The sequence below is a fragment of the Falco peregrinus genome, chromosome 9, assembly GCF_023634155.1.
Source record: "Falco peregrinus isolate bFalPer1 chromosome 9, bFalPer1.pri, whole genome shotgun sequence".
Classification (NCBI taxonomy): Eukaryota; Metazoa; Chordata; class Aves; order Falconiformes; family Falconidae; genus Falco; species Falco peregrinus.
Genome location: NC_073729.1, coordinates 11,504,161 through 11,531,165, shown reverse-complemented (window position 1 = coordinate 11,531,165; position 27,005 = coordinate 11,504,161). Strand labels below are relative to the sequence as shown.

General features: G+C 41.4%; 1 protein-coding gene across 3 annotated transcripts in view; it reads right to left on the bottom strand.

The window, feature by feature from the left end:
* FAR1 (fatty acyl-CoA reductase 1) overlaps positions 1-24,170 on the bottom strand; it is a 37,767-nt gene extending 13,597 nt beyond the window's left edge. The window contains exons 1-9 of one of the 3 annotated variants that reach the window (XM_055813994.1): positions 23,959-24,170; positions 11,321-11,515; positions 8,539-8,714; positions 5,711-5,890; positions 3,636-3,813; positions 2,544-2,588; positions 2,298-2,425; positions 1,767-1,834; positions 76-247 (exon numbers count right to left, since the gene is read on the bottom strand). In XM_055813994.1, the coding sequence (XP_055669969.1) occupies positions 76-247; positions 1,767-1,834; positions 2,298-2,425; positions 2,544-2,588; positions 3,636-3,813; positions 5,711-5,890; positions 8,539-8,714; positions 11,321-11,515; positions 23,959-24,096 (1,280 nt within the window). In that variant the 5' untranslated portion in view covers positions 24,097-24,170. The remainder of the gene's footprint in view (positions 1-75; positions 248-1,766; positions 1,835-2,297; positions 2,426-2,543; positions 2,589-3,635; positions 3,814-5,710; positions 5,891-8,538; positions 8,715-11,320; positions 11,516-23,958) is intronic. The other 2 variants (XM_055813992.1, XM_055813993.1) reach the window with 2 other exon arrangements.
* Positions 24,171-27,005: the final 2,835 nt, after the last annotated feature.

The window sequence follows — 27,005 nt, the reverse complement described above, 5'->3', positions numbered from 1 at the left end:
TATATATATCATAGTGTAAGCATAGCTTTGTTTAAAAGTCAGAGGAACAGGCAAGACAGAGCTAGTCACCATTACCTTGGGCTTCTTCCAGTAATCCTGAGGTAGATATCATACAGGAATGCTGGGGCCTTATGGCTTACAGCAATCCAGTAATGATATAAAAGGTGATTGGAAGTTAGATTTACATTGGGCCGTCTGAAGGCCTGTTCGAGAGGATTCCTCTTGAAAGTAGAAATTACATGGTATTCTGAGAAAGAGAAGTTGCGTAACAGCTTTGATAATAACCATGTAAGATTTAATGGTTTTCAAAATACATTACAGCATACAGTATGTTATTTAAATATCCACCCTAACTTTTCTACAATCCACAGAAACTAAAACAAAGTCGTAAGCTTTTAACCTAGAATACTGTTAAACTGGTTATTATAATTAAGAGGTCTTTCATGCCTTCCCCTTCAGTATCACATTTTATTGTAGCTTCTCTCTTTCTGTTCCTCTTCCCTACCTTAGAAATTGTTGGTTTCAAAAATTCACAGCAACTTCAGTTTATACAGCGTGTAAAGCTATTTAAATAGTCATCTATATTTCATGAAGAATGCTATTCCGATCTCGTGTGAGGAATAATTTAAGAATAGACTGAGGACTCCACAAGCATCTGAAGTGCATTTCAAATTACATTTTTAAACAACTTATCCATATTTAAGCATTATGAAAAAAGCTATTAGGATGGGACTCCTGCTAACACCTGAAAATGCTGTACACTACAGTTATGCAAAATCAGTGTCTTAAAAAGTTACGTACAAATTCACCTCTCCTTTTAATAATCTCTCATAATTTTATGCTGTTTATAGACAGTATTTAAATATCCAATTCGCACTAGAATATTAATAAAGTCAGCAATTTTCCAAGTTTGGCTGAAGCAAAAAGGTTTATAAATTCAGATACATATAAAATAGGCAAAGCGAAATAAAAAGTATGAAAAGAGTAGTGAAGAAAAATATAATAGATTTAAGTATTAAAGTTAACAGAGAAAAAATATAATCCGAGTTTAAGGATTCTATTTCTAAAAAATTGAAGGCAAATGAAACAGCTTCACCACACCAGCCAGCTTGTATTGCTGTTTATAACAAACACTATTACAAAGCTTTTGGCATGTGGGTTACATGCTATCTAGTCAGGATACCTAGGAGTTGAAAATAGATGGCCATACTTTTTTAAAGATTACTTTTCCCTGTACGTTAATAGTTGAAGTCTCATTTAGCTATCTGAAGATTATGAGAGTAACCTCAACCAACAGTTAACTTAAGCCAAACATAAAGCAAAACTATTACCATACCTCTCAGTTATGCAGATGTACAAAACATCTAATTGTGGGCTATTTATCCATATGTATTTAGTAATTAGTTGGCATTAAACCCAACATGACTACTGCTCCTCTGAGCAATGCTTTTCTCCGCGCATTACCCAAACTCTGCAGATTAGGTCATGGCAGCAAACAGAAAAATCAGTTCTCCCATAAAGTTATAATGGAATTTAAAAAAACAACATGCAGAACAAAATGAAACTGTGAAAATGCTACAAGGGGAGAAAACTAGCAATGGAAGTTAATGAAAAAGCACAATACACTGCAAAATTGAGAGGTATGGCTATTATACTAGTTTCAACAATGGAAATACAACATGATCTACTGATTATACCCTGTCCTTTTATTATTGGACCTTATTTTCCTATTAAAGTCTATAGAAAAAAAAAGAAACATGGCATACCAACTTCACCCCAATGGAAAGGATTGGTGCCACCTGTTGTACAGTTATATACCATGACATTTCTTGGTCTGGGCAGGGGAGAAAAGACCAAAGAGCAAGTTAGAAAACAACCTTTTAAAAACAGACAAAATACCCAAACTTATTCTTTCCCTCAACAGCATCATTTACATAAAGCAGAAAGCATCAATCTCATGTCAGATTTCTTGCTTTCTATGCTACCTTCCAGTCTTTTTCTCCTTCTTTAACTATTACATTTCTGTTCTTCCAGAGAAGGCATCACCTACATAATCGTAGATTGTATTCATTACAAGACCCAGGAAGGAATTTTCAGGCATAGCTTCTACAACAGTATCAGTAGGTGATGTCTTCCTCTTTGGCATAAGGAAGTTACTGTGAAGGACTAACACTGTTGAAACTTTGAATTCCTTTGTCCTGGGGGAATAGCAGGACACCGATTAGAAATTCAATAGAAGACTAACTTATTAAAATACACAATAAAATTTCAAAATACTTCGTACTCTCTATTGTCACCTGTTATACCTATTAACTCCAGAATACCAGGCTGCAGCCAGCGTCGTATTGACAACAACATCTACTGGAACAAGATCTGCTACTGCATTGTTGGAAGCTCTCATTGTTCGAAGAATTCCTTTTCCTGCCTTAAAAAACAGAAAAAAAAAAGAAAAAAAAAAGACAGAAGAGCCACCAGTGAAACATACAAAGCTTTGCTGCCTTCTGAAGGAGCTAAAAAAAAATAAAAGTCTATTTATTACTTACAGCAATGAAGAGACCACTAGGTCCATTGAAGTTATCAATCCATCCCTATTACGAACAGGGGGGGAGGGAAAAGATCTGGTTAGAATATACTGAAGTTGGCATTTTCAAGTGAAAATTTCAAATTTCTACAAGTGTAAGGAGTAGAGGGAAAAGAGAATAAAGAAAAATATATTAAATTTCCAAGCCTCTAAATTAAGTTCTTCCATATCAAAATCTAGTGATGTAACAAGCTGCTATGATTCAGACGAGATCTACCTATAGATTCACTGGTCTTTCCAGTGACATGCTAGGTTGCTTATTTCTTGGTGAATAAAATGCAGAGCATTTTCTGTATAAGTTTATACGCATTTATACACATTTATAATCAGTATTCAAGTTCACAAGTATTTTTAGACTAGCTTCTAGCAACTTGAAGACGACAGGTTAGCAGCTTTGCCATCGATTATTCTTTCATTTTTCAAACTGAAGACGTTCTTGCTCAACTTTAATGACAGTATTTAGACACTATATACTTATGGCTTGACATGTACATTATACATACTAAAAAGGTACGCAAAGTCAATTATATGGATTTTAAGAGCTTGAGGGATATTCAGTCTTGAACTGGAGAAGCTATTCTGACGCCAATCTCCCATATAGGAAGCATACAGTATACAGCACATGGAACCTATGGCATCCTCTGCAAAGCTTACAGGGTTAGACTACCAGTGAAGCCAAAACAACTTCATGTCCTGCAGTCCCCAGTTTTCTTAGTCACCCTTTGCAGTTACTGACATAACAAAGCATCTTGAAGAGGGAAAAACAGATGAAGATACACAGAACCGTGAAGTAAAAATCTAATTATTTTGTGTGTGAAACAGTATCTCCCATTGTGATAAGTGTCTTATTCTGCAATTAGAAGTAGTTTACCCCTAAATTTCACACAAAGAATACCATATTTGATAACTTTTGTATCTGTTGTTATTCAGCAGCAACCAAGCCACAACTTCATAGTCTAAAAGGTTTTCCTCTACAAAGGTCACTAGATAAAAAGGTTGTCAGTATATACTACAGTTTACAGGCAATATGGTCAGTGAAAACTCAGTAACTTACAGGAAAAGGCTCCTTCCAGCTAGCACCAACAATAGATGGCCTTATAATAGCTGTGTTTAATTTTGCACCTTCTTGTTGTACTACATATTCGGCTAAGGCTTTTGTATATGTGTAAGTATTAGGTCTGTCGCCTATCAGTTTAGGAGTAATATCATTCACTAGGCCATCATCCATCCACCTAAAGAAACAAAATAAAAGGCAAGTGTAAATTACTGCATGCTGCTTCACTGGGTTGGAGGGGGAGGGGAGGAATGTGAATTGGATTGTTACTATGATTTTTTTTCCCCTCTTTAAAGGAAATGGGGTACAGACTGAAATGAAAACCAGTTTCTCAGTAAAAGAGAGGACTGTACATTCAGTGTCCACTGAAAAGAAGGATACTGGTATTTATTTATTACACACTAACTACACAGCTAGTGATACATTCCTTTACAACAATCCTAATTTTATCAACTAAGTTCTGAAACGAAGTGCAGACACAGCAAGTTAGTCTTTTTTAACACAGACACACCACTTCTCAGTTAGCACTGTCATATGGAAAATGGTGCTACTGCAAAGAAGTCCCAGCTGCATTACAAGCATCACCTCCACCTTTGTGGTGTTAAGCAATCACACACCACCTCTGCAGCAAGCTGGTGACCAGTTTCTCTCCTTTAATTAAGTTCTGCAACTTCACCTTGCATCTCGATTCATTCAGCAGTTTGTGTTCAAAATGATAATAACCTTCAGTCATAGCAGCCAAGCACAACAGGGATGTGCCTCCAACTATTGCTATTTTAGTGTTCTCCACTTCAAAACACGACTTGGATTTTATTTGGTTCAGTCACGCAACATCTTAGCCACACAAATAGAATTTAGCCAACGTCGTTCTTCACCAATGTTCTGTTCAATCAAAGCTAACATGCATCAGATGCCCTTCATGAAATTACCCAGGGCAGGAAGAGGAGTACTAAAGCCCAGATAGGGACACAAATCTGTTTCTATGTCTGTCAGCTGTTGGCTAAAGAGATGACTTGTAAAAATTTACAAAAGCCTTCTCTCATTGCCATGAATTCTGAAACACAGAGAGCTGGTCCATGCCCAAACCAAGCAATTTAAGTTATACTTAATCTGCTTGTGAAAAGAAAAGACAGACAAAAATATGACTATTTCCGAATACCTAATTTGAAGTCAAAATTATTTTTAAAAGTTTGGCTCCATGTGCATTCTAGGTAGAAAGTAACTCAATTTTTTTTAATGTTAGTGTTCTTCCTTCTATAATAACAAGTTGAAGAAGGTATTTTACTTCTTTTTTTTTTAGTTCCATAGTTCTACTACAAGGCATGGTATTTTGTATGACAGGGGAGAAGGGAGAGTGATTTAGAGTTGAGATTATCATTTATTGCATTACACTTCACTTATCCCATATATGCCACCTGTTCAAGTTCAGGTTTGACAGTTACTAAATAAGACCTTAGGGCAACTAATATACACAGAAAATAATACAGAATGCATGATTCCCCCCCCCCCCCCCCCCCCCAGTAATGCCCAATTCAAGACTAAAAAGCTACAGAAGACATTTTTTTTTTATGTCTGTGTTCTCTGAATACCCAACAGAACTATTTCTCCAGTTGTGTTTAAGCAGCTAAGTAATATTTCAGTACCTCAGTCTGATTTTGCAATGGCATTTAGGTGCATGTAGTAGAGCCTGCTGTTAAAAGGGACTCTCTTGGTTTTACCCCTTTCCGTTCCAATACCAGTGCTAGCGCACTCGTAACAGTACAGCTTTGTTTTTAATAGCTCCTGATTCGACTCATCATGCAGCTGAAAAACTGTCACCCTCAGCACATAGGAGGCATCATGAGTAGATATGAGCACTCCCTCCTTTGGTACCACTTCATACTTAGCTCAGTTTCAAGTGACCATAAAACTCTAACCCATCACCTTTACAGAAAAAAGGAAAGTGTCAGCCATGCTGTCAGGCTCACAGGACAGCATAAGCCAACTTCTTCATGTTTCAGGTTCCTAACCGTTCTTTGGTACTTTGTTCCTAGGTTACAGATTACTGAAGTAGCTTCATTAAAAATAACACATACTCAAGAGAATCTATCAGTTTCTTGGGATCAACAGGAGGTGGATAAACTACTTCCTCAATCTGTTTTCGATTGCAGTATGCATAGGCGGTCGAAACGTGCATGAACACTTCCAGATTCTTCATTTGCTGTGCCAAGAAGAGGAGCTGTTGTGTGGCAGTCACATTTAACTGAACAGCATCTCTGTTGATGATTAAACAGAAATTTGATTAGCAGAAAGCAAGCAAAAAGAAATAACTAGTCAGTTCACTCCTCCATGAATTCCAATTCACTGCCTCCGTGATACGTATATAAAGTATTCCTAACACTCCACCCTCCCAAAAAAGCAGAATGGACAGTGCCCTGACTTTCTGCTTAGAGCAATATCCCACAGTCTTCACACAGATGATCTCTCAATCTTCAAGATAAACTTCCTACGTTTTACCCTGTTCTTATTGGAATCATCATGCTCCATTACTAGAATGGGAAAGTCAGTATACCTTTGACCTCCCCAAGCTAAATCCCAATCCTACATTTTTCATAAAACGTGAGAAAGAAATAATGTAAAACGCAACACCTAGCTGCCACACAAGATGCATTTCCGAACCTCCTAGTTCAAGTAGTTAGGTCAACAACTCAGAAGGAAGGCTTAGAGGGCTAGCAAGTTGGAGCCTGGCATCTTCTTGCAGAACAGCACAAGAGGATTACAGGAAGGGGAGAGGCCAGGAGGAAAACAAACCACCAAGGATGCCACTTTCATCCTTGAACTTCACTGCTTCTCATTAAGACAGAGTCCTTAAGACCACTGTAGGAAAGTGGGTATCTCTACAGTTCCCACCATAATACAGCTTAATGACCAACTATGATTATTTTATATAATTCAGATATTCTCTCCAGCCTATAAAACTTACTATGGGCACTAGTTTTCTTGTACACCATGTACTAATCAATCTAAGTTTCAAGAATACAGCTAAATAAAGCTTTATCAAAGTCTTTGCAAAAGTATTACATTAGCAACAACAACAAAAAATCTTCCACTCCCCCAAACAACTACTAAGTTTAAGACTGCTTTATGACACATTGCTGAAGCATTAGGGGCACAAAAGAGGGGGACTGATATCCTAGAGCAATTAACATCAATGAAAAATTTTACTTCTGAATACATTATTAGCTTGGGAGTTTTTAGATAGAAGTATTGTTCTCACACTTTACTGCCTCATTTGAGAAAATAAAAGAGTTCATAATCAAAGCTGTGTGCACCACTAAGATACAGAAGTGTATCGCAAGTACTTATCAGGAGAAGTTCCAAAACAAGCCCAAGCATTTTACTTTCTTGACTTTATTCCTACCACTGGCCCAAGCCAAGTATTTTGAACTTTATGTTAGTTATTCCTGTTAAATATCTGATGAAGGCCCCTCTAAGCAGTCTTCATATTTGTAAGGTTCCTCTAATGATTCCAGCACATCTGTTAGGAAAGAGTTGAGGCCAGAGCATTTAAGGAACACATTTTCTGTTTTGCTAGAAAACATACTGGGCCTGCCAAGGAAGCAGGAACTACCAGAGGCTTTTTGTACCAAGACCCCATTCCACCAGCCTTTCTAACTGTTTGAAGTCCCTCTGGGCTTCTGTCAGGTTGGCAGGTCCTTAACATTTCAAGGCCGTTAAAAAAAAGTTATAAACATGGGCTACCTTATGATGTTTCAGCATACAGTATAGCATTCTTGAGAGGCAGTGCCAGCCTTTGTAACAACTCAAAGAAAATCTGAAGTGTTTTACCTCCAAGTTGATTTACTCCCCCCCAATAAAAATTGGGGTCATCTACCCAAACTGGATATTTATTCCAGCGTTTCAACACTAAATCAAGTCATTGTTTTTGCCAAAAATCAAAACAATCTTATCTTGCTTCTCTAGTATTTCCTTAATAGATTTTCTGTACAACATGGAAGTTTCCAGCTTTCAGTTTTCATATTTCTCCCTATAAATCTACTTCTCTCTACTCCCCTCCAACACAAACCTCTATTCTTCTTAATGAAGGACTTTCTGAAAACATGGAGAAAACTGAGCAGCATTCAATCTACTTGTTTATCAGGTAGAAAGCAAGTGCAAGAACTTCACACACAGTTTTGCAAAAAAGTTATCCTCTGAAAGCATGCATTCCCTTCTAACAAGACAGGCTAAAGGAATAGTTTGTGTTCCCTTTTACACACAAGGAAAAAAACATCTGATGTTACTAGGGAGCACAGTACATACAGCTACAGCTTATTTGTATGTTTTCTAGCCATCCCAGAGATCAGAGCAACACATCATGTTAGGGAGACTCAGAAAAGCAACATGTTCCCCAGTCTCCTTCAACAGCTTCCCTTCAGAAAGACTTTGAAATTCAGGCACAGGGCTTTAGAAAAAAAACCCAAGAAACTATATACACCAAATACCACCGAAACAAACCCACCAAAAAAAACACCACACACACAAAAAACCTGAGCAGCCTATAGCAAAACTACACGAATAATGGATTTCCAGTTGCTAATAATAATTTGTCCTTTTGCCTAAAGCTTTAAAAAGACAGTAACTTCTCCATGTTGAACGGTGTAATTCTAACCTCTGGCAAAGCAGCTCTAAATAATATCCTCCTAAGACGACCAAATGAAAACCCAGCAGCTTAAGACACACTTGAAAGAAAAGATTACTGCCTTAAGGAGAATCATGAAATTGACCAAGCACACAAATACCAGAGTACATGAAGTAGCTGGACTGGCTGAGTACTTGCAAGATTGTGCAGACACAGGATTGACCCCCTCCCTTTGAGTATCACTGGTTTACCAGAGCAGAGTATACAGAATTTTAGACTCACCTTAGTGTTTCATTAAATCTGACTGTAGCAGCACAATGAAATATAATATTAATGCATTCTATAAGTTCTTCCTTGATTGGTTCACTAAGGTCCAGTTCAGGTTGTGTAAGTTCACTTGTAATTACTATTATTTTTGCTCTGAAGTCTGGTTGCTCATCTCTCAACCTGTCAAAGAGCTGTCAAAAAAACCAGGAGTGAAGATGCAAACTCATAGCCAGTGAAGATAAGAGATACACATTTCATTTAAGTGATGAAAAACACACCCACATTTTCTGTGTATACAGTTATATCTCCTTATTTCTCAAGATTACCAGTAGGGTAAAAAAGCGTGTTAGGAACATTACATCACTGAGTTCCCATGAACACATTCAGTAACAAAGTTGTGCACACTTTATCCCACACAGTGAAAGCAGTATTACATGTGTTATATAAAAGATAGCAAGACTTCAATTTGCACTTAAATTTTAATACTCATTCCTAGCCTTAAAACCAGCTCTCTATCAATATCAGAAGAAAGAAGGAATGGTGTCCAACAGACACGGGAACACAGAAATCTTTAGTAGTAATCTAAATACTGTAAACTCTTTTCTTTCAACAGAAGGGAAAAGTCTGCCCACTTCCCAAGCTTGACAATAACCATTAAAATTCTTATAGGCTTGCACAAGTCATGCTGGTTTTTAGGTTTAGAAAGCTTTTATCAAGCTTTAAAAAATTTCCAGCCATTTAAGAAATGCTATCCTGGAATTGTGCCAGTTTTAGGGAAGTTCCAGGTTAAAAAAAAAAATTGTTTCCCTGGCTAGTTAAAAGAAAAAAAGGTAGGGTTAAAGGCTGCATACTGTGTTAGAACATCTGATCAAATCTTACCAAACTATTGTCACTGAAAAAAATCTCACCCCTATTATATTCCATCATATATTCTCCTCAATTAACCACACTTTAACCACATGGCTTAACACACACAGAGAAAAATTCTTGCCTCGTCACCTACACTCACTAGTATGCAAGCTTTCCTAAGCAAAACAGTACTATGGGAATAAAGCTCACTTCAAAGTTTCACTAGAACAGACCCTTCTTCTTAATTGTACAGGGGCCAACACCTTAGCAACTGCTTCAACACAAGTTGATTAGAACATATTAAAGTTACAGCGGTACTTCCTGCAACCCCAAGCATACAGTTATACTAAATACAAACAGTTAAAATACATTTCCTTACAGAATGAAGAAAAGTTAATTCATTTTCAATTATAAATTAAGTCATCTAAAGTTGCAGCTTTGTAACTCTTAAGGCCATAGAAGTTTCTACTGCTACCAAACAGACTGGTCCTTCTCTTAACTTCTCTATTTTTACGTTGCCTCCCCTGCACTGGCAACCGCAACTAGCCTGCTGGCTGTATAAGCACACTAGCTTGTGGGCCCAGCTGAAAAACACTTCTTTTGGTAGACATTTTTTCAGCTCAACTGTGAGCTAACGCAGCTCACTGTGTGGCCATGTAAAGTAGTAGTGGTAATGCTGTAGTGAAATAGAGATCCTGAGTTGATTTCCCAAACAGGAAGCTTCACTTTAAAGGACAAACCTGCCAAGACAGCATTTAATAAAGCCTCTGCAATTCTTAGAGGTACAGCAAACCATGCTTACCTAAGAGCAGGAAGCCTTTTGTTATTTTGAAAACAAGTCTGCTATGTTTTTAGTTGGAATTATGGTGCCTGCCTCCAGGGAACTGAAGCAACCACCTTTTAACCTTATTAATGCACCGCATGCATTATAATAGAAAAGCAGTTCCATGGATAAGCACTTAAAGAACCAGTTTGATACTTCTAGTATTTACATTGTATCTGTTCTGCCCCTTTCCACATCCACAGCCATACATTCCTACATACCTCATACTACCACTGACACCAGTACAAAGAGGAACAACAGACACCCAGAGGACATGTAATACACATGGCAAATTAACAGAGGAATTACATATCCAAAGTCCAAAGGAAGTAGAAGCCTCAACATTTTTTTGGCTATTTGCAGCTCTTTTTTTAATCATCACATTTACCTGTTTAGATTTTAAACTCTTCAAGAAACAGAACATTCAAGCACCTGTAGAACACTGTTACTATTCAGGAGGAAAGTATCCCACCCAGCACGCACAGAAAATCATTTAGATAGCCACTTTGATAATTCCACAGCAGTTTCAGTGCCTTTCCTTTGTCATTACAGGTTTATAGTAGTTTGTATGACTAACAGAAACCCATAACAGAATCTATTAAGACAAACATTTATGTTCTGTTTGCAAACATAAGCTATTTAAACAACCTGTTCTTGCTTACTGTAGATCCAACAGTGCATCCAAAACAAAGGAAGCACTAAGCCTCATCATACATAACAGAAAATAAGGCACAGGGAGAAAATTAACTTGCTCAAGATATAAAGAAGGGTCTCAATAACATCTTACAACTCCCTGCCCACATCACCTCTTTCACTTGATTATATATTCTCTTAAGTTTCAATTTAGGTGGTTTACTTCTCAATTCTGCATTACAGCTGAACATCCCCCTGAATTAAACACAGGATCATTTTCCACTGCTGGCTTTGCTAAAGACTAACAGCTTGAAAACCAACCATAGAAGGCACTGCCAGGTCTTGGATTTTATATTTCTGTTAGAACAAAAAAAAAAAACAACCCACTCAGCAACAATATTTTACTTTAGACAAACCAAAGTTGTTCTCCAAATGAGACTGGAACACTGTAAGGAAGGTCAGAAACACACTTTGGGAGCATATGACACATACCTTACAGCTGGTAATTTCTTCTATTCGTGCTTCAGGTGTCTGCCCTGCTTTGTGTCTTACCAATACATACACTGCTTTCACTTTAGGACAAGATCTGAGCAGCTTTTCCAGAAGCACTTTTCCCATGAAGCCTGTAGCTCCTGTTAGCAGGACGTTCTTTCCTTCATAATATTCAGGGATGGAAACCATTATGACCTTAACAAAAGTTAAAAACAGAAGTATATGAAAGAACTTCTAGGAGTTCAGATTTGCAGAAGATAAACACAGATGCAAACATTCAATATCATACCTGAAAGAAATGCTTAACAGTCATTTTTCCCCACCTATAACCAGTACTTAAAAGATGTATTTTTCAACACTTTCCAGAAAGACCCAGGATCTTCATGCAAACTTCCCTCATTAACAGCGTTTTAAGGAATTAGACCCCTACCCAGTCTAAGAGAATAGCACAACTATTTTTACCTCTGTGTGCATGGTCCTTTACCACCTTAAGTGACTGTTCCATGTAAACTAAAGGTCATATCATTAAAATGTAATCACAAGTAGATACTTCAAATACACTGGCAGAAGACAGGGAGCCAGGCACCCACCAACTGCTGGCTCCGGTATTTTGCCTGTGTCAGCAAAGTCCCTGTCAGCGTCAGGCTGAGCCTTCCTACAAATTATGCCAGGCCAGAGAGAAGGTATAGTTAGTTGCTTGGTACGAGATCTGCTGGGTTTATATTAATTACAAAAAACCCCCACGGAGTTCCTGTTCTGGTTTTGGTTGGGATTAAGTTATTTTTTTCTTCTCAGTAGCTGGTACAATGCTGTGTTTTGGATTTGGTGTGAGAGTCATGCAGATAACACACTGATGTTTTTAGTTGTTGCTAAGTGATGTTTATACTCAGTCAAGGGCTTCCCAGTTTCTCAGGCCCTGCCAGGGGGAGGGCTGGAGGGGCACAAGACATGGGGAGGGGACACAGCCAGGGCAGCCGACCCGAACCGGCCAGGGGGATATTCCATACCGTGGAATGTCAGTATATAAACTGGGGGGAGCTGGCTGGGGCCTGCTCATCGCTGCTCTGGGACCGGCTGGGCATCGGTCAGCATGTGGTGAGCAATTGTGTTATGCATCACTTGTTGTTTGATTTGGGGTTTTTTCTGCTCCACTTTGGATTTTATTCCTCCTCCCTTCTTTCTCCTTTTCATTATTATTTTTTTATGTCAATTATTAAATTCTTACCCCAACCCTCAAGTTTTACCTGTTTTTCCAGACTTTCCTCCCCATCCTACTGAGGGGGTGGTAGGGGAGCGAGCAAGTGGCTACATGGTACTTCAGTTGCCAACTGGGGTTAAACCACAGCAGTTCTACAGAGGATACAGGTTGCCAACCTTTTCATCAGTTAGGTCTGTTGGATTTCCTCCCCCATCCCCCACACCCCAATAAGCAATTAGAATTCTCACACAAACTAAAGATTTGAGTTATCCACAAATACACCTCCTAACAAAATGAAGGGCAAGGAATTGTTGCCAAAATCCAGCAAAGCTCAAAGGCATTGTAGGGTTTGCTTCAGTTAAGAAGTTAACTGTGAGAATTACTATTTCTTTCTCCTCAGTTACTTGGAAATTATGTCAAATTCTACTGGAAACTGAAAGACTTTCAGGACAAATATACTGCTATTTCTTACGCTAATGTCATCTTTGGACCATGACCTTTACGACTCAAACCTGTGCCTCTGGCTAACTTCAAACCATTTTGTTAAGTCCCATATACCAACATCTTTATTGTAACCTTTAAACAACTTTTACTGTAGAAGACTGGAGCATATGGATACACTTCCACCATGTTTTACCAATCTTTCTAATTACACTTAAAATACACTGATATAGTGAAAGTCTAATTATAGTCTCCTATAGCAGATCCATACACAAACCATTACAACCAAACGCTACTGAAAAGGGACAGATTCCATAAAGCCACAATACTAAAAAAAAAAAAAAACCCACGGAAAATGAGTCTCCTTAAACACGGAGCGTTTCTTAAGCAAGAATTACAACACTGAATACCCAAACAAGATGAGAGCCTTTCTTCACCTACCACTCAAGAATAAAGGAATGCAACTTCTAAACATGCTTAGTTCTTTTGAAACAGCAGGCACTGCAAGCAGGAATGAATATACATGAGATGTATGTTAGCAGAGAACAACGATAGGCTTAATTTGCACTTTTTGCCTGAAACTTAAATGTTTTTGGAACAGTGGTCTACATCTCAGGTACCTGTCATATTAACGCAACTGTGCTGTGCTTTTCATGTGCTTCTATCACAACGAAGCCTCTGAACAAGTTCTAAATGATTACTTGCCAGAAGCAAGTCATCACCTGCATAAGACCCAGTTTCAGGAGTCTGGATACAGAGTCTTATATTTTCTGGTCCAACATTCCAAATCTTATTTTGATTCCCTTCTTCGACAAGGTTAGCTCCTGCATTTATTAGTGAAGCATCCAGAAAGTGATAATGGCATACAGTAGCAAGTTTAGACCTGAACAATCACTACTGTTTCCGTTGGCTACAGTACATCATCCAAAATTGTTTCTTTGAAGGTTAGTAAGAATAAAAGATGTGGATGGAGGGAAAAATTTATTTACATGAAATCACTTTTGCCACATACTTAAGAGACTTTAACGCAAATTTCAAAGCACATCTCATGCAATAAAGCAAGATAAAGCATGCTTATGAGTCATTTTTTCCTATTCAATGTAAGATATGGGCCTATTGTCTTCACCGTTGCTCTGGAAGTCACAATTAATGCTCTCTGTTGTTTAAGTATGCCCTCCTCATAACTTTTATTTCCCTGGTCTTTGCATACATACAACATTTAACTCTGTTTCCTCCTAAAAATCTGCATGCTTGCTCCCACGCATAGGATAATGCGGGAGGGAAGAGAAAATTCAAAGAGGGAAGAGAAAATCTCATGCAATCATTTACAGTACCAATGTTGTCACCAAGATTCATTTTTGTTATGGTAACTACATAATCTTATTACTAATTTACCTGCCTAGCCATAATTAATATTTTTTTACCCCTTAAGACTCTATGATGGTACTTTAATACCATCAGTTCACTTGCCCATCCCCAAAGGAAGGCTTAATACTGCTTCTGAAAAAATGCTGTATCCTCAGTCTGCAAACCTGTTCACAAGGGCAGAGGCAGTCCTTGGCTATGCAAACACAGGAACCTTGCTTGTACTTGTACCCAGACGTGGGCTACAGTCCAACATCTGTTTCTAAAAGCTAAAACAATGAAAAGAGCTCTGCTTCCAGTGGAAATATCTGTGTTGCTATGGTCCAGTTTTTTAGCTAACTGAAAAATTTGACAATATTTAGGGTGATATGATGTAAAGAAAACTGGAAGCCAGAAGAGATTGGAAAGTGTCCTGCCTCAGTTATTTCTGACCATAATCCTTTGAATATGAGGTTGATATTAGAGCAAAAAAAATTTACATTATTCTCATGAAACTCTTACAGAATAACAGACCTACAAAACATCAAGATCCAAAGCTATGCTTAAGTACAATGATGAAATGGGTTCAGTTAAAAAAAAAAACCAAACGTGAACACATACGTTCACCCCTGAGAGTGAATTCAACACCTACATGTATGTCTGAAGCTAATTCATTTTTTCTTTTTTTAACGATTAACAGAAATGTTTCATTTGAGAAACCATCAACACTATTTCCCTCTACGCTGCTCTCTGACACCTAGTCTCTGATAGGCTTTCTTCATAGCAATTTTCCACACTAAGTTTGTCGTCTTCTTCCATTCTTCTAGAAGATTCCAACTAGAAAACAAAATTGGTGACCTTTTCAGAAGTACATGTTGCTGCCAATTACAATTGTTACACCAATACTACTGGGATTGTGAGAGAACTGGCTAGAACCACCAAATCTGAATTAAGGGTAAAAACCACGTTGGAACCAAGGTGCGAATGAAGTCCAAGATTAGCAGCATACATTTTGCCCTACTAGAAAGAAAGGTTATCTCAACTGCAGGAAAGGGCATGTTCCCGTTCTCCACCTACCTTTCCCTGCCTTCTCTGAGAATGCACCTCCACATGCCAGTTAGCATAACATTGCTGGCAACTCCTAATTTCAAGCCCAGAAGGAATTTATCCCACAAGTGTAATATTATCTGTGTTACCTTTTAAAGTTCTTTACAGCAGCAAATTATTCAGTAACTACACCATAATTGTGGCGGTTTTTTTCCTAAAAAAAGAGAACCCAACCAAACAGTTGAGAAATAAATGATGTTCCCAGCAGAAATTTAGTTGGGCCTCTAACATGCAACAGACTGGAACAGGTCCAGGAAGAAAATCCTACCTTGCAAGACAACATGACAAAATCAAATTCAGCATTTCAAAGTTGATATTTAAGTGTCAGCAGTCATTCTATCTTGGTTTAGCATGCAACTTGTTGCATGTTTGCAATAGCTGAATTGTAGCTATTAACCAGCAATACATATTTTCACTAGTTATCCTATGACTTGTTAAGAACTACCTCTTCAAAAACCCAGACAGATAACTCCTGTTAAACACAAAGTTGTCTAAAGCACACCTTGGAGTATCTGAATCACTATATCATAGCTACTTTGAGCTAATAAGTAGTAACAGTCAAGACAAAAAAAAAAAAAAAAAAAAAAAAGAGAAATATGACAGCAAAAAGGATTAACAGAAGTTCTGTAAAGGATTCTTGCTCTTGAACAGGGATGATCAAAATTACCAGATGACTTTTAGGGATACAGGGCCTTTGGTACAGGAAGCTTCTGTTAAGCTACTACACAGAAACTGATGCTAGGATACTTCTGAATTCACGTGTTCAGAACTAAACCAATGGTGACACTTTGAAGGTACTGCTTATTTGAAGGGTGCTGTCCTTTGATAAATCAAGGGCCCCTAAGCACTTCAGTTAAAAAAACAAAAAACAAACAACAACCACCATACTCCAGGATCCTAGCCAACAACATTCCCCATCTTGTAAAAAATTCTAGTGTCCAAGGCTGAACAAGTGCTATTATGGAGCTAACAACAGCAGCTCTGTTTGCCTTCATAGCTACTGCAGCAATATTTAACTCATTGCTTCAAAACAGAGGTCTCTGACTTTCAAAACAAGGACAGTTCTGTTTTTAACAGGAAAAAGATCGGTTCTCAGATTTGTCCAAGCACAGATCAAGATGCTTAAAAGATCTGCTTTCCAAGTGCCAGGAAAGCCTGCTGCGGCTCCAGTGAAAGTTTTAATGCGAAATCCAGCAGCTAAAAAGAATGCGTAAATACGTGCTTGTTAGAGATTACATGGTCCGTTTTCTAATTTATCACCAACAAACATTAGTTAGGTGAACAACATGCTCCCTCCAAATTATATCATCTTGAGATTATCACACACAAAAAAAAAGAAAGTATGTATTTCCCAACCTCTGAAGCATCAGCAACAAGCCACAGAGTTCTGCAAAAATGCAGCCTGAAACTAGTTTTCCCCCTTTCCCTTCAACAGCTTCAACTAATACTAGCAGCAGTACAACAGAGAGAGGTCTAAAAGTAACGTAGAGGAAACATTTTGTTCAGATATATATTCAGGAGATGAAGTCCATTTAGACATCAAATCTGAATGCACAGAGTTGTGGTTTTTTTGAAGAGCACAGATACATCCATCCACCCCAGACCAAAAAAAAAAAAAAAAAAAAATCATTACAGAAGTCCCTCATCTAAAGCTTCAACTGCCACATTGCAATGACACTACAGCAAGCCAAAAACCAATAAAAATCTAAGAACTGGAGAGATTAGAGATTCAGGCAACCAAGGAAGTAATATTTAACTCATCTAAACAAGGTTACTGCCAGAAAGACAACCCTGGGTCATACCATGATATCACATCTCATTTCATTTGATGCCTTGTTTCCACAAAAGTAAGTAAAAGAATACTATCAGCAGAATGTCCAGATTTTTCAACAAGGGTCAATGATCTGCCCTATTTGGACAATACCTATCCAACATATCACCAAAGGATGATAGTTTGTTTGTCTTCACGGTCCAAGGTTATATCCATTGAGAAACCTTATCTGTGAAAGATACTGTTTTAGAAGATGAGTAGAGACTGAAATGATAAGAGTATTTCCTGTTGTAAGCTGCTTTTGGTGTAAGTTAACCTTAAAGCATACCTATTCCAAACTTCACAATCACGTGGAAGATTTGGGATTCTTCCCACAGCTAGCAGAAAGACAAGTTTATCCATGTTTTAGACTTCATCAACATTCTTATCTACTCTCTGCAAGGTCATTTTCTTCACTAGCCGTAAGCCAGTCCCCTGCAGGATAAATCCGCCAAGAGAACTTAGCACATCTCCAGGAGCTGAAAAACACATTGCCAGGTTTGGAAGCTAATTAAAGCAACTAAGTTTTGAGGAACTATCAAAATGGGTCCACTAACTTCATATTAGCTAGCCAGCCTGGCTTATGCCTGGTAGTATGCCAGATGGTAAGTATCTCACTACACACTTTACAGACAAGTAACTGGAGTGGATTCAGGGTAATAGTAAGTTCTCTGATGTCTACCAACAATGTCTTTATTGACAATCTCTACAAAGAGGTACAGAAACACAACTAAAACAATCTGAAAGATTACACCTAAATCATCACAACTGCAGTATAAATGCCACCAGAAGACCCAAAGCTGCATGTGGAATATGGTAAACATGTGGCCAACACTTGGTATATTAGAGAATTTCTGAGAAATAGCAATAGATATTTCAAACTAGTTAAATTCTCCGATCTTGAAGATGTTCAAAGAGAGTAATCTACTACCAAGGAAGAGATTTGTCCACTTCAAATCATTTATCTATTGAAACACAATACCAATTACAGTAACTAGTTTAGTTAGGTCAAAGTTTACATAACTAAGTGCATAGCTTTATGTTCACAATAAAGTAGAGTTGCTTTTTAAAAACAACCCTTCTTCTCACTATTCTTAACCACAGAAACATGCCGGATGCTGAAAGTTTTTCCTGGACTGCATGCTCCTCAAGTTACATTCCTCCTGGACATAATACTACCTCTGGCAGTATATATATTTATGGTAAGAAGCATTACTAAATTGATTTAGGTAAGACTTAATACTGCATATGACCTATTTAACAGCACCACAGCTTTTTGATACCAAACATTGAAGTAGTTCTGTAACCTCCTTTAAGACTACAATGACAAAACCCAAGTACACTACTCCATGGCTTAAGGAACACAGTGAATTTGGACGCACTAACCCATGTCCACCCAATAATTTATTAGCAGAATTTAGCCCAACTTACAAACTATTTCATTTGCCATTTGAAGTCACCCTTGTGAAAGTACGATACTTTCAAATCAGGGCTGTGCCTGAAATCATGAGGTCTTTAATTTCTTCTAATCCTTTAGTCTTACTGAGGGGAACCAGACTTCAACATGGGCCACTCTTGAGTTGGTCTCAGCAGAACTTTGTCATTAGCGGTATTTGATGCACATGGTTATACAGATACTTCTTATCTGTGTGCTCACACACCTTCTTGCAGACAAAATTCTGATTCTACTACAAATTTCCATCTGCTTATGCTTTTGTTTAGAGGGATTCTGTACCAGACGACTTTGAAGCTACCTTTGAGTCGCATGTACTCTGTTCACAAAGGTCCCTTGCTTTCCTGTAATATCAGTTCTTTTATAGTAAGTCCCTCTAAAGAGTTATTAATACAAAGTAAAAGTTTTTTACTATCATTTTATTATTAGGTTATAACTTGATGTTTTTCTGAATCATTTACCATTTGAGCTTAATCTTCAAGTGCATGTTGAAAGAAAAAAAATAAAAAACTCTTTTAATATAATTAACCTAATTTCTCCAAGTTGCACAGAAGGCATAGATCAGCTCAGAAATTAAGCTATTACAGTAAAGCACATATCATATAAGAACATTTACTATAATCCATCTCCAGTTCATGTACAAACATGTTTAACACATATCCAGAGAGCTTTCAAACAAGATTTAAGAAAACATGAGGCAGGGAGATTGAAGATTTGCTGCTCTGTTAGTTAGAAACCTGCATTAGAAATCTCACTTGTGCTTTTGGTTACGAAAGGATTACAAGATAAAGCCTCACTGTTTATCAAGGTAGTTGCATAAATCATGGCTCTAGAGTCATGATTTATGCAATTAAGAGTTAACCCTGAAAGGGGAACAAAACCCATCAGAAGAGCCTACCTACAACATAATGAACAGACCAACATACACACTCTACTACTACAGAAACTGCTAAAGCTTCAAAATCACCCAAGTTCTATTCACTGCATTAAGAAAATAAGCCAAATTCATCAATTTCGCCTTCATAGGAGTATGTTTATATCCAGTCCAGATTATCACTAGAAAAAGTGTTAGCAGCAGGATTATTGCTCAGTTGTTACTATAATACTGTCGTTTTGCTGGGATCGGAAAGCCAAAAAACAAGTATAGGGAATGGGGCAGGAGAAAGAAGAAACAACACTCAAGTGGCTCATCAGTTTAGTCTCTTAACAGTGAAACTAGACAATCTAGGTGAATAAAAACCCAGATTCACATCCCTCATGTTGATCAGACAGGACAAAAGTAACTACCCAAAACCTGTACCTACAATTATGTTCTGTGCAAAACATCAGAAGGACAAAATAAGCCATCTGAGCTAGTCTTTTACTAGAACTGCCTTGGTATATATGATTACATTTATTAACAAAGTATTTACAATCACAATACTTCATCAAGGACAAAAAAGCCGACTCTTATTCCACCCTTGCGTTAAACTAGATATATTATTGTGGAATTAGAAGGCTTGAGTCACATTTCACAGCAGATATCACATAATGAATTTGAAACCCTAGGAATCAACAACTCCAGACTCCTTCCATACCTTTTACAATTAAAAAAAAAATAATCCAGTGATCAACCTTGCCGATCCTCTCAGCTCATCTCAACTGGACAGTCTTGAGGTAGTTTAAGAAAGACTTAAGGCAGGGTGTGACCAAAACAAAACCCATAATACATTATGTCAGAGCTACATGTGGATGTTTAGTACTAATTCACTAACCATACTTCCGTAAGAAATTCCTCAAATTACCTTGACCATGTTCCGCCAAATCCCAACTTCCAGTGCCTCTGTAGTAAAGGACACCCAAAGTAAGCACTCATAGCTGGCGAGCTGTTTAACAGCTGCAAAGAGTTAAGATTTTAAAACTCTTTGTTAAAATTACAATCAAGTTCTACATAACTGTAACCAAGAACTTAAATCCTTAATGTTTAGGTGAGCCATTTCAGAATTCTTCATGCAAAACTGCAGTCAACAATATAAGATCTTAACATGATGCAATGCAATGACTTTCCAATGCAAATAAACAGATATTTCCTCTTCCATTATATTCCTGCAGAAATTCCCAATAATTCTTCTGAAACCTAAAAATAACTAATTTATCTGACAACTGCTCTATCAAGTTGTATTTGCAGGCTAATCACCTTCTTGAAAAAAAAAAAGGAAAGGTAAACTTGTGTGGGTGGGTGGGTTTTTTTCAAATACACGTAGAACAAAATCCCATCAAAAAATAAAAGCCCATTTTCACAGCTTTCTTACCTTTAAAATGAGGTTGAACACATACATAGCTAAAGCAAGTTCTACTAACAGATTGCCTACCTGTCCTACAAAAAGGACAAATAAAAGTGAACCCAAATTAAACAGGATGCATGAAGCCTCTCTCTTTCTTCTCTGAAGGACAGCTACCTGCCGATACCAATCACGTAGATGCCAGGGGCTCCAATCTTACGTTGACACTAATAGATGTGTTATTTGGATCTATCAATTATGCCTATTGCTCAAGAAGCACTACAAATTTACAAACATCAAGCTGAACAATGTCGCGGAAAGGTTGGCATGATGTAGTGAATATACAGCTAGCAACATCAAATGGCAGCTTGACAAGATCTACTAAGCACATTTTTTCTAACCACACCCAAAGGAAGAAAGTAATAGGGTACGTCAATGGAGTCACACATTCTTTGAGATTGGAAAAAGCTTAACAAAGGCAAAGAATGACAGTTGTATAGGAAGGACCTCACTAGAAACCCTGGGTTGGTGACACCCAGAAGGAAGAGGGGGGAAAAAAGCAAATAGGAATACCTGGTCTATTTCTTAGGATGGTTCGCAGTAATGAGGCTAAACAAAGCATAGCTGGAGGACTGCATTACTGCAAGGCTCAGAATTAGCAACTGGGACAAACACTATGGATGCACATGAAGGTAATAACTATGCCCAACCATAAAACGATTACACAAGATAAGTCCTCCACCTACAAAATACCAAACTAACCAACACAAGTTTTGATGATACTGGTTCCTGTACAGAAGTTTTTTGTTTGCTTTAAGTTACTCAGTGGCTCTGCTTCCTGCAGACAAGTAACCGGCGTACTGTACTGAACACAGACCCCTCTCAAACACTGAACATTTAGTCACAAAAAACCAAGCACACACCCAACACACACAATTTCTGGTTGCAGAAGCTAACCGAACCTGAAATCACTGCAATGGTACAGCCATATATTTTCAACAACTAGCATGTTTTCTAGCACTTGCTTAAACTTTCCAAATTGCTGTATAACAATTTTAGTTTGTTATATATCCCTTCCAAGCACTGGAAGCATGGTGCTTGTGAGGAACTGCGAGTTCCTACAAGAGCTAGAACTCAGAAACAGGAAGATGACAAAGCACCCTTTATAGTAGTCAGAAGGAGATTCAGTTTGGCCTCTCAGGAGCTAAGAGATTCTACGGATTCTCCATTTGCAGGAGAAGTGCTAGTTCAGGTATTTCAAGATATCTATTGCTCCCACTTTCAAAGATGACTCTTCTAAGCAGAATCATGGCACACCATCAGGAGTCGTACTATAAAACTGACAGCGATGCTCTCTGCTCACATCTGGCCAGTAGATATCCTTAACATTTTCAAAGTCCAAAGGAACACTAAATACTGAATGAGGAGAAATCTGTTGCCGTTACAAAAGTTAGTTTTGCTTCAGTGCCAACTTTTTATTGACACGTATCAGCTGCCTAGGATGACTGAGATGTCACCAGGTTTGGGGTTTTTGTAACTGTAAGAAGGAAAAGTATTTATCACGTACAAAACATACCTCTACACTAGACAGTCACACTCAATCGAAGAGAATTACCCCACTGTGCTTTTACTGCTAAAACTGTCTCTAGTAAAGCTTCATTAGATCTGCAGTCCAGCATAAGGTAAATAAATAAAGACTAAGTACTTGCAGTGAAAAGTTACAGATCTAGATTTGCACAGAACTTTATAGTTCTGCAACAGCTAGGAGAGGTAAAAAAAATCACCCAACAACCTGTAAAGTCAATCTTTCATATCCAGTTGTGGGCAGGTTTGGGTGGGGAAATAGCTAATTTGTGAGTCAACCATATTTGAGGGGATAGTACAAAAACAGGGTAGAAAAGCTAAAGAGTAAAGATCCTAGAAATATATACCTAATACCATAATTCCAGCAGTTTGGAGATTATTTATGTCAGTTATGAGGCTCAGACATGACACACAAATCGAGGGTCAAGGAACTGTAGCCTACTAGAATACAGATGGATGTCACAGATAGTAGAACTCCCACATGCTCCATTTCTGGCTTAATTAATATTGAAACAGTTCTTAAAATATCAAAAGCTTCCAGTTGCTAAGACTTCTAAGTAGGTTAAATGAAATTAAAGGTTTCTATTTCCATGGGATTCAAGCCGGTTTCAATTACATATTCGCTACTGATCAGTGTATCTCCGCAGTTAGCCACACTTTAAGCTTCACTCCATAAAGCCTTTCTGTAGACACACGTGGCCCCTGCTCCACAAGGGCTCCAAGCCTCTACCCAGAGCCAGGGGCTGCTGCACACACCAAGAGCTATCACAGCCCTCTTCCTACTAGTTCCTGATGCGTGGACCCCCTGAACCAGGACTTCTGCTTGAAGAAACTGTCCGTTTCGGTTCTCTTCCCCGTAACGTTCCTCTAGGCGGGAAGGAAAGTTGCGGCCTTTTCCTGTACGCCCGTTCTCTGCACCAGCCGCAACCAAGGGGCTCGGAGAAAGGGGAACCGCCGCGGCAGCGCGGCCGGGGCCGGGGGCAGCCGGGGCCGCCTCGCAGGCAGGGCAGGCGAGGCGCCGCTCGCCAGCGGCCCACCCTGCGGCGCAAGGGCAGAGGAAGAGCACGGGGCGACGGGTGGTGCCCCCCGGCCCCGGGCCCAGCGGCAGGTGGAGCGGGCCGCCGCCGAGCCCGGGGCTTTTGGCCCTGCCCCCGCGGGAGCGCGGGCTCGAAGAGGCGCCTGAGGTTTCCCCCCCCTTTCCTAAGCATCGATCCCGGCAGCCGAGCTCCCCCGCTCGCAACGCGCCCCCGGCCTGGCCGCCGCCACGACGCGCCTCAGCGCTCCCCCTCCCCGCCAGCCTCCCGGAAACGCACGGCGGCGGCCGGCTCCCTCGGCGCCCCCCTCACGGACCGCAGGGGCGGCTGGAGCGGCTCAAGCCCGCGGCCCCCAGCCGCACCGGCTCGCCTACGACTCCCCGCCGCAGCCCGGGCGACCGCTAACCTGCTCCGGGCGGCGTCCCCCGCCGCGCCCCGCTGCCCCGCTCGCCGCGCCGTTCCCCGCCGCCCTGAGGGGCTTGGACAGCGGCCCTGAACGAGCCGCTCCCGTTGGCCGCTGCGCACTCGCTACCCGCCCGCCCATTGGCTCCCGGCTCCGCCGCTCGGAGGGACGAGGACGCCGGGGGTTGGCGGCTCCCAGCGGCCCCACCCAGTGCCGCGGATGGGCGCGCGCGCCGGGCTCCGGCGGGGTTGCGGGTCGCGCCGCCGCCCCGGGCCCGCGCGCGCGCTCCCGACCCCCCCCGCCCCGCGGCCGTTGGGCGCGCGCCTCCGCTAAGGGGCGCAGCCGCCGCCATGCCGCCTGCCCGCCAGGGCCCGCATCCCCGCGGCGGCCCGCATCCCCGCGGCGCCGTGGGACCGCACCCCGCCGCCCCCCGGCCCGGCCCGCCGCCGCACGGGCGGGCAGCCGGCCGGCCGAGCTGCCTGAGCGCAGCGCGGGGGCGCGCCGCGGGGGCCCGCCCTGCCCGCGGGGGCTGTGCCGCGCCTCGCCGCGCCGGCAAAGCGGGGTCCCGGCCCGGGGACCGCGGGCTGCTTTGTACGGCCGGCAACCGAGACAGACCCCGCAGCGCGTCGGCTGCCGCCTTCTAAAACTCGGAGTGCCGAGACGCTAGGTCCGTCCTGGCCGGAGGCAGCCAAATGGTCCAAACCCCCCCGAGGCGGCAGAAAGCAACCACGGCCTCCATGGGAGCGACCTCGGGCTCCACGGGAGCCGGAGAATCCCGGGGCAGAGGTGGGCCGCTCCGCGAAGCCGGCATTCCCTCAGCAGCCAGGCCGAAGGAGCGCTGAGCAGCTCGCACCCGCGGCCAGCTGCCCCGGGCCCCGGTGCGCAGGTGTGCTCAGCGTGCAGTTGGTACACGGGCTATCTGTGCTCCGACCCCGCTTACCCAACCGTTTGTTGCCAAAAAGGCTACGTTATGTCGTGCCCTGTCCCTGTATGCTGTTTCTTTCACAACTAAATATTGCACAGATGGACATGCATCAGCTTAAAAAAAAAAAAAATAAACATCCAAAACTTAGGAAACATCCTACATAAGCTTGCACAGCTCATATTAATTCAGATTACAGTGCATATAAAGTATTATGAGAATTGTTGTAAACAGTCTTTGCTTATGCAACCGCATGTTACTTTTTCCAAATGGCTTCTCCTTAATCCAGGCCATGAGAATAGGAGCTGTGTTCACATAATCTGCAGCAAATGAGTAATCACAGAATCACAGAATGGTCAAGGTTGAAAGGGACCTCTGGGCATCATCTGGTCCAACCCCCTGCTAAAGCAGGGTCACCTAGGGCAGGCTGCACAGAGCCATGTCCAGGTGGGTTTTGAACATCTCCAGAGAAGGAGACTGCACAGCCTCCAGGGACAGCCTGTGCCAGGGCTCGGTCACCCTCAGGGTAAAGATTTTCCTCATACTCAGAAGGAACTTCCTGTGTTGCAGTTTGTGCCCGTTGCCCCTTGTCCTGTCGCAGGGCACCTCTGAGAAGAGCCTGGCCCCGTCCTCTTGACTCTCGCCCCTGAGATATTTGTAGACACCCATAAGATCCCCCTCAGCCTTCTCTTCTGCAGGCTGAACAGGCCCAGCTCCCTCAGCCCTTCCTCATCAGGGAGATGCTCCAGTGCCCTCATCATCTTCTCCGCCCTCCGCCGGCCCCTCTCCAGCAGTTCCCCGTCTCTCCTGAACTGGGGAGCCCAGCACTGGACGCGGCACCCCAGGTGCGGCCTCACCAGGGCAGAGCAGAGGGGCGGGATCACCCCCCTCGACCTGCCGGCCACGCGCCTCCTCGTGCACCCCGGGGTCCCGCTGGCCCTCCTGGCCGCGAGGGCACGCCGCTGGCTCGGGGCAACTTGCTGCCCACCGGGACTGCCAGGGCCCTCTCCGCAGAGCTGCCTCCAGCAGGTCAAGCCCCGGCCCGTGCTGGTGCCCGGGGTCGTCCCTCCGTCGGTGCAGGCCCTTACCCTGCCTTTGCTGAACCTCATGAGGTCCCTCTCCGCCCAGCTCTCCAGCCTGTCCCGGTCCCGCTGAATGGCAGCGCAGCCTCTGGGGAACCAGCCGCTCCTCCCAGGTCTGTATCATCAGCAAACTCGCTGCGGGCACGCTCTGCCCCTTCACCCAGGTCATGATGAGTAAGTGGAACAGGCCTGGACCCAGCACTGACCCTGGGGGGCACCGCGAGCTACAGGCCTCCAGCCAGGCTCTGCCCGCTGATCACAGCCCTCTGAGCTCTGCCATTCAGCCAGTTCTCAATCCACCTCACTGTCTGCTCATCTAACCCACACTGCCTGAGCTTACCTGTGAGGGTGTTGTGGGAGAGACAGTCAAAACCTTTAGAGGTCAAGGTAGACAACATCCACTGCTCTCCCCTGATCTAGCCAGCCAGTCACTCCATCATAGAAGGTGATCAGATTAGTCAAGCATGATTTCCTGCTCCTGATAACATTCTTTTCCTCCCCAAGCTTAGAGATGACCTCCAGGATGAGCTGTTCCATCACCTTTCCAGGGATGGAGATGAGGGTGACCGGCCTGTAGTTTTCTGAGTCCTCCTTCTTGCCCTTTTTGAAGACTGGAGTGACATGATTTCATCCTTATTGTTAGATGTGTACTCATGATTTATCTACTCCATACTATTTAAACCTAGTACCTAAGTACTTATTGACAGCCTACTTAGAATCACATAACTCTAAAGTCTTTATCATAACTGTTAGTGCACCATTTTTCAAAGACACTATTTCTCAGAAAATACATGCTTATTGAAGCTGAAGCATGATCTGATCATCTGCCATATAGGAAAACCAACTCAGACACTCCAAGGTGTGAGTCCAAATCTCCCACCATCCTGATGAAAGGTTTTACTACTTTGTTCTGCACTATCACAGCACCCATGTTTTCTTTTTTTTTTTTTTTTTTGTAGTGAAACCCTGACATGTGGTAGGCAGCCTTACTGATTGTAGAGATGATGAAGCTTTTTTGTTTCAGCTTCCCCAGTATGGAAGAGTCC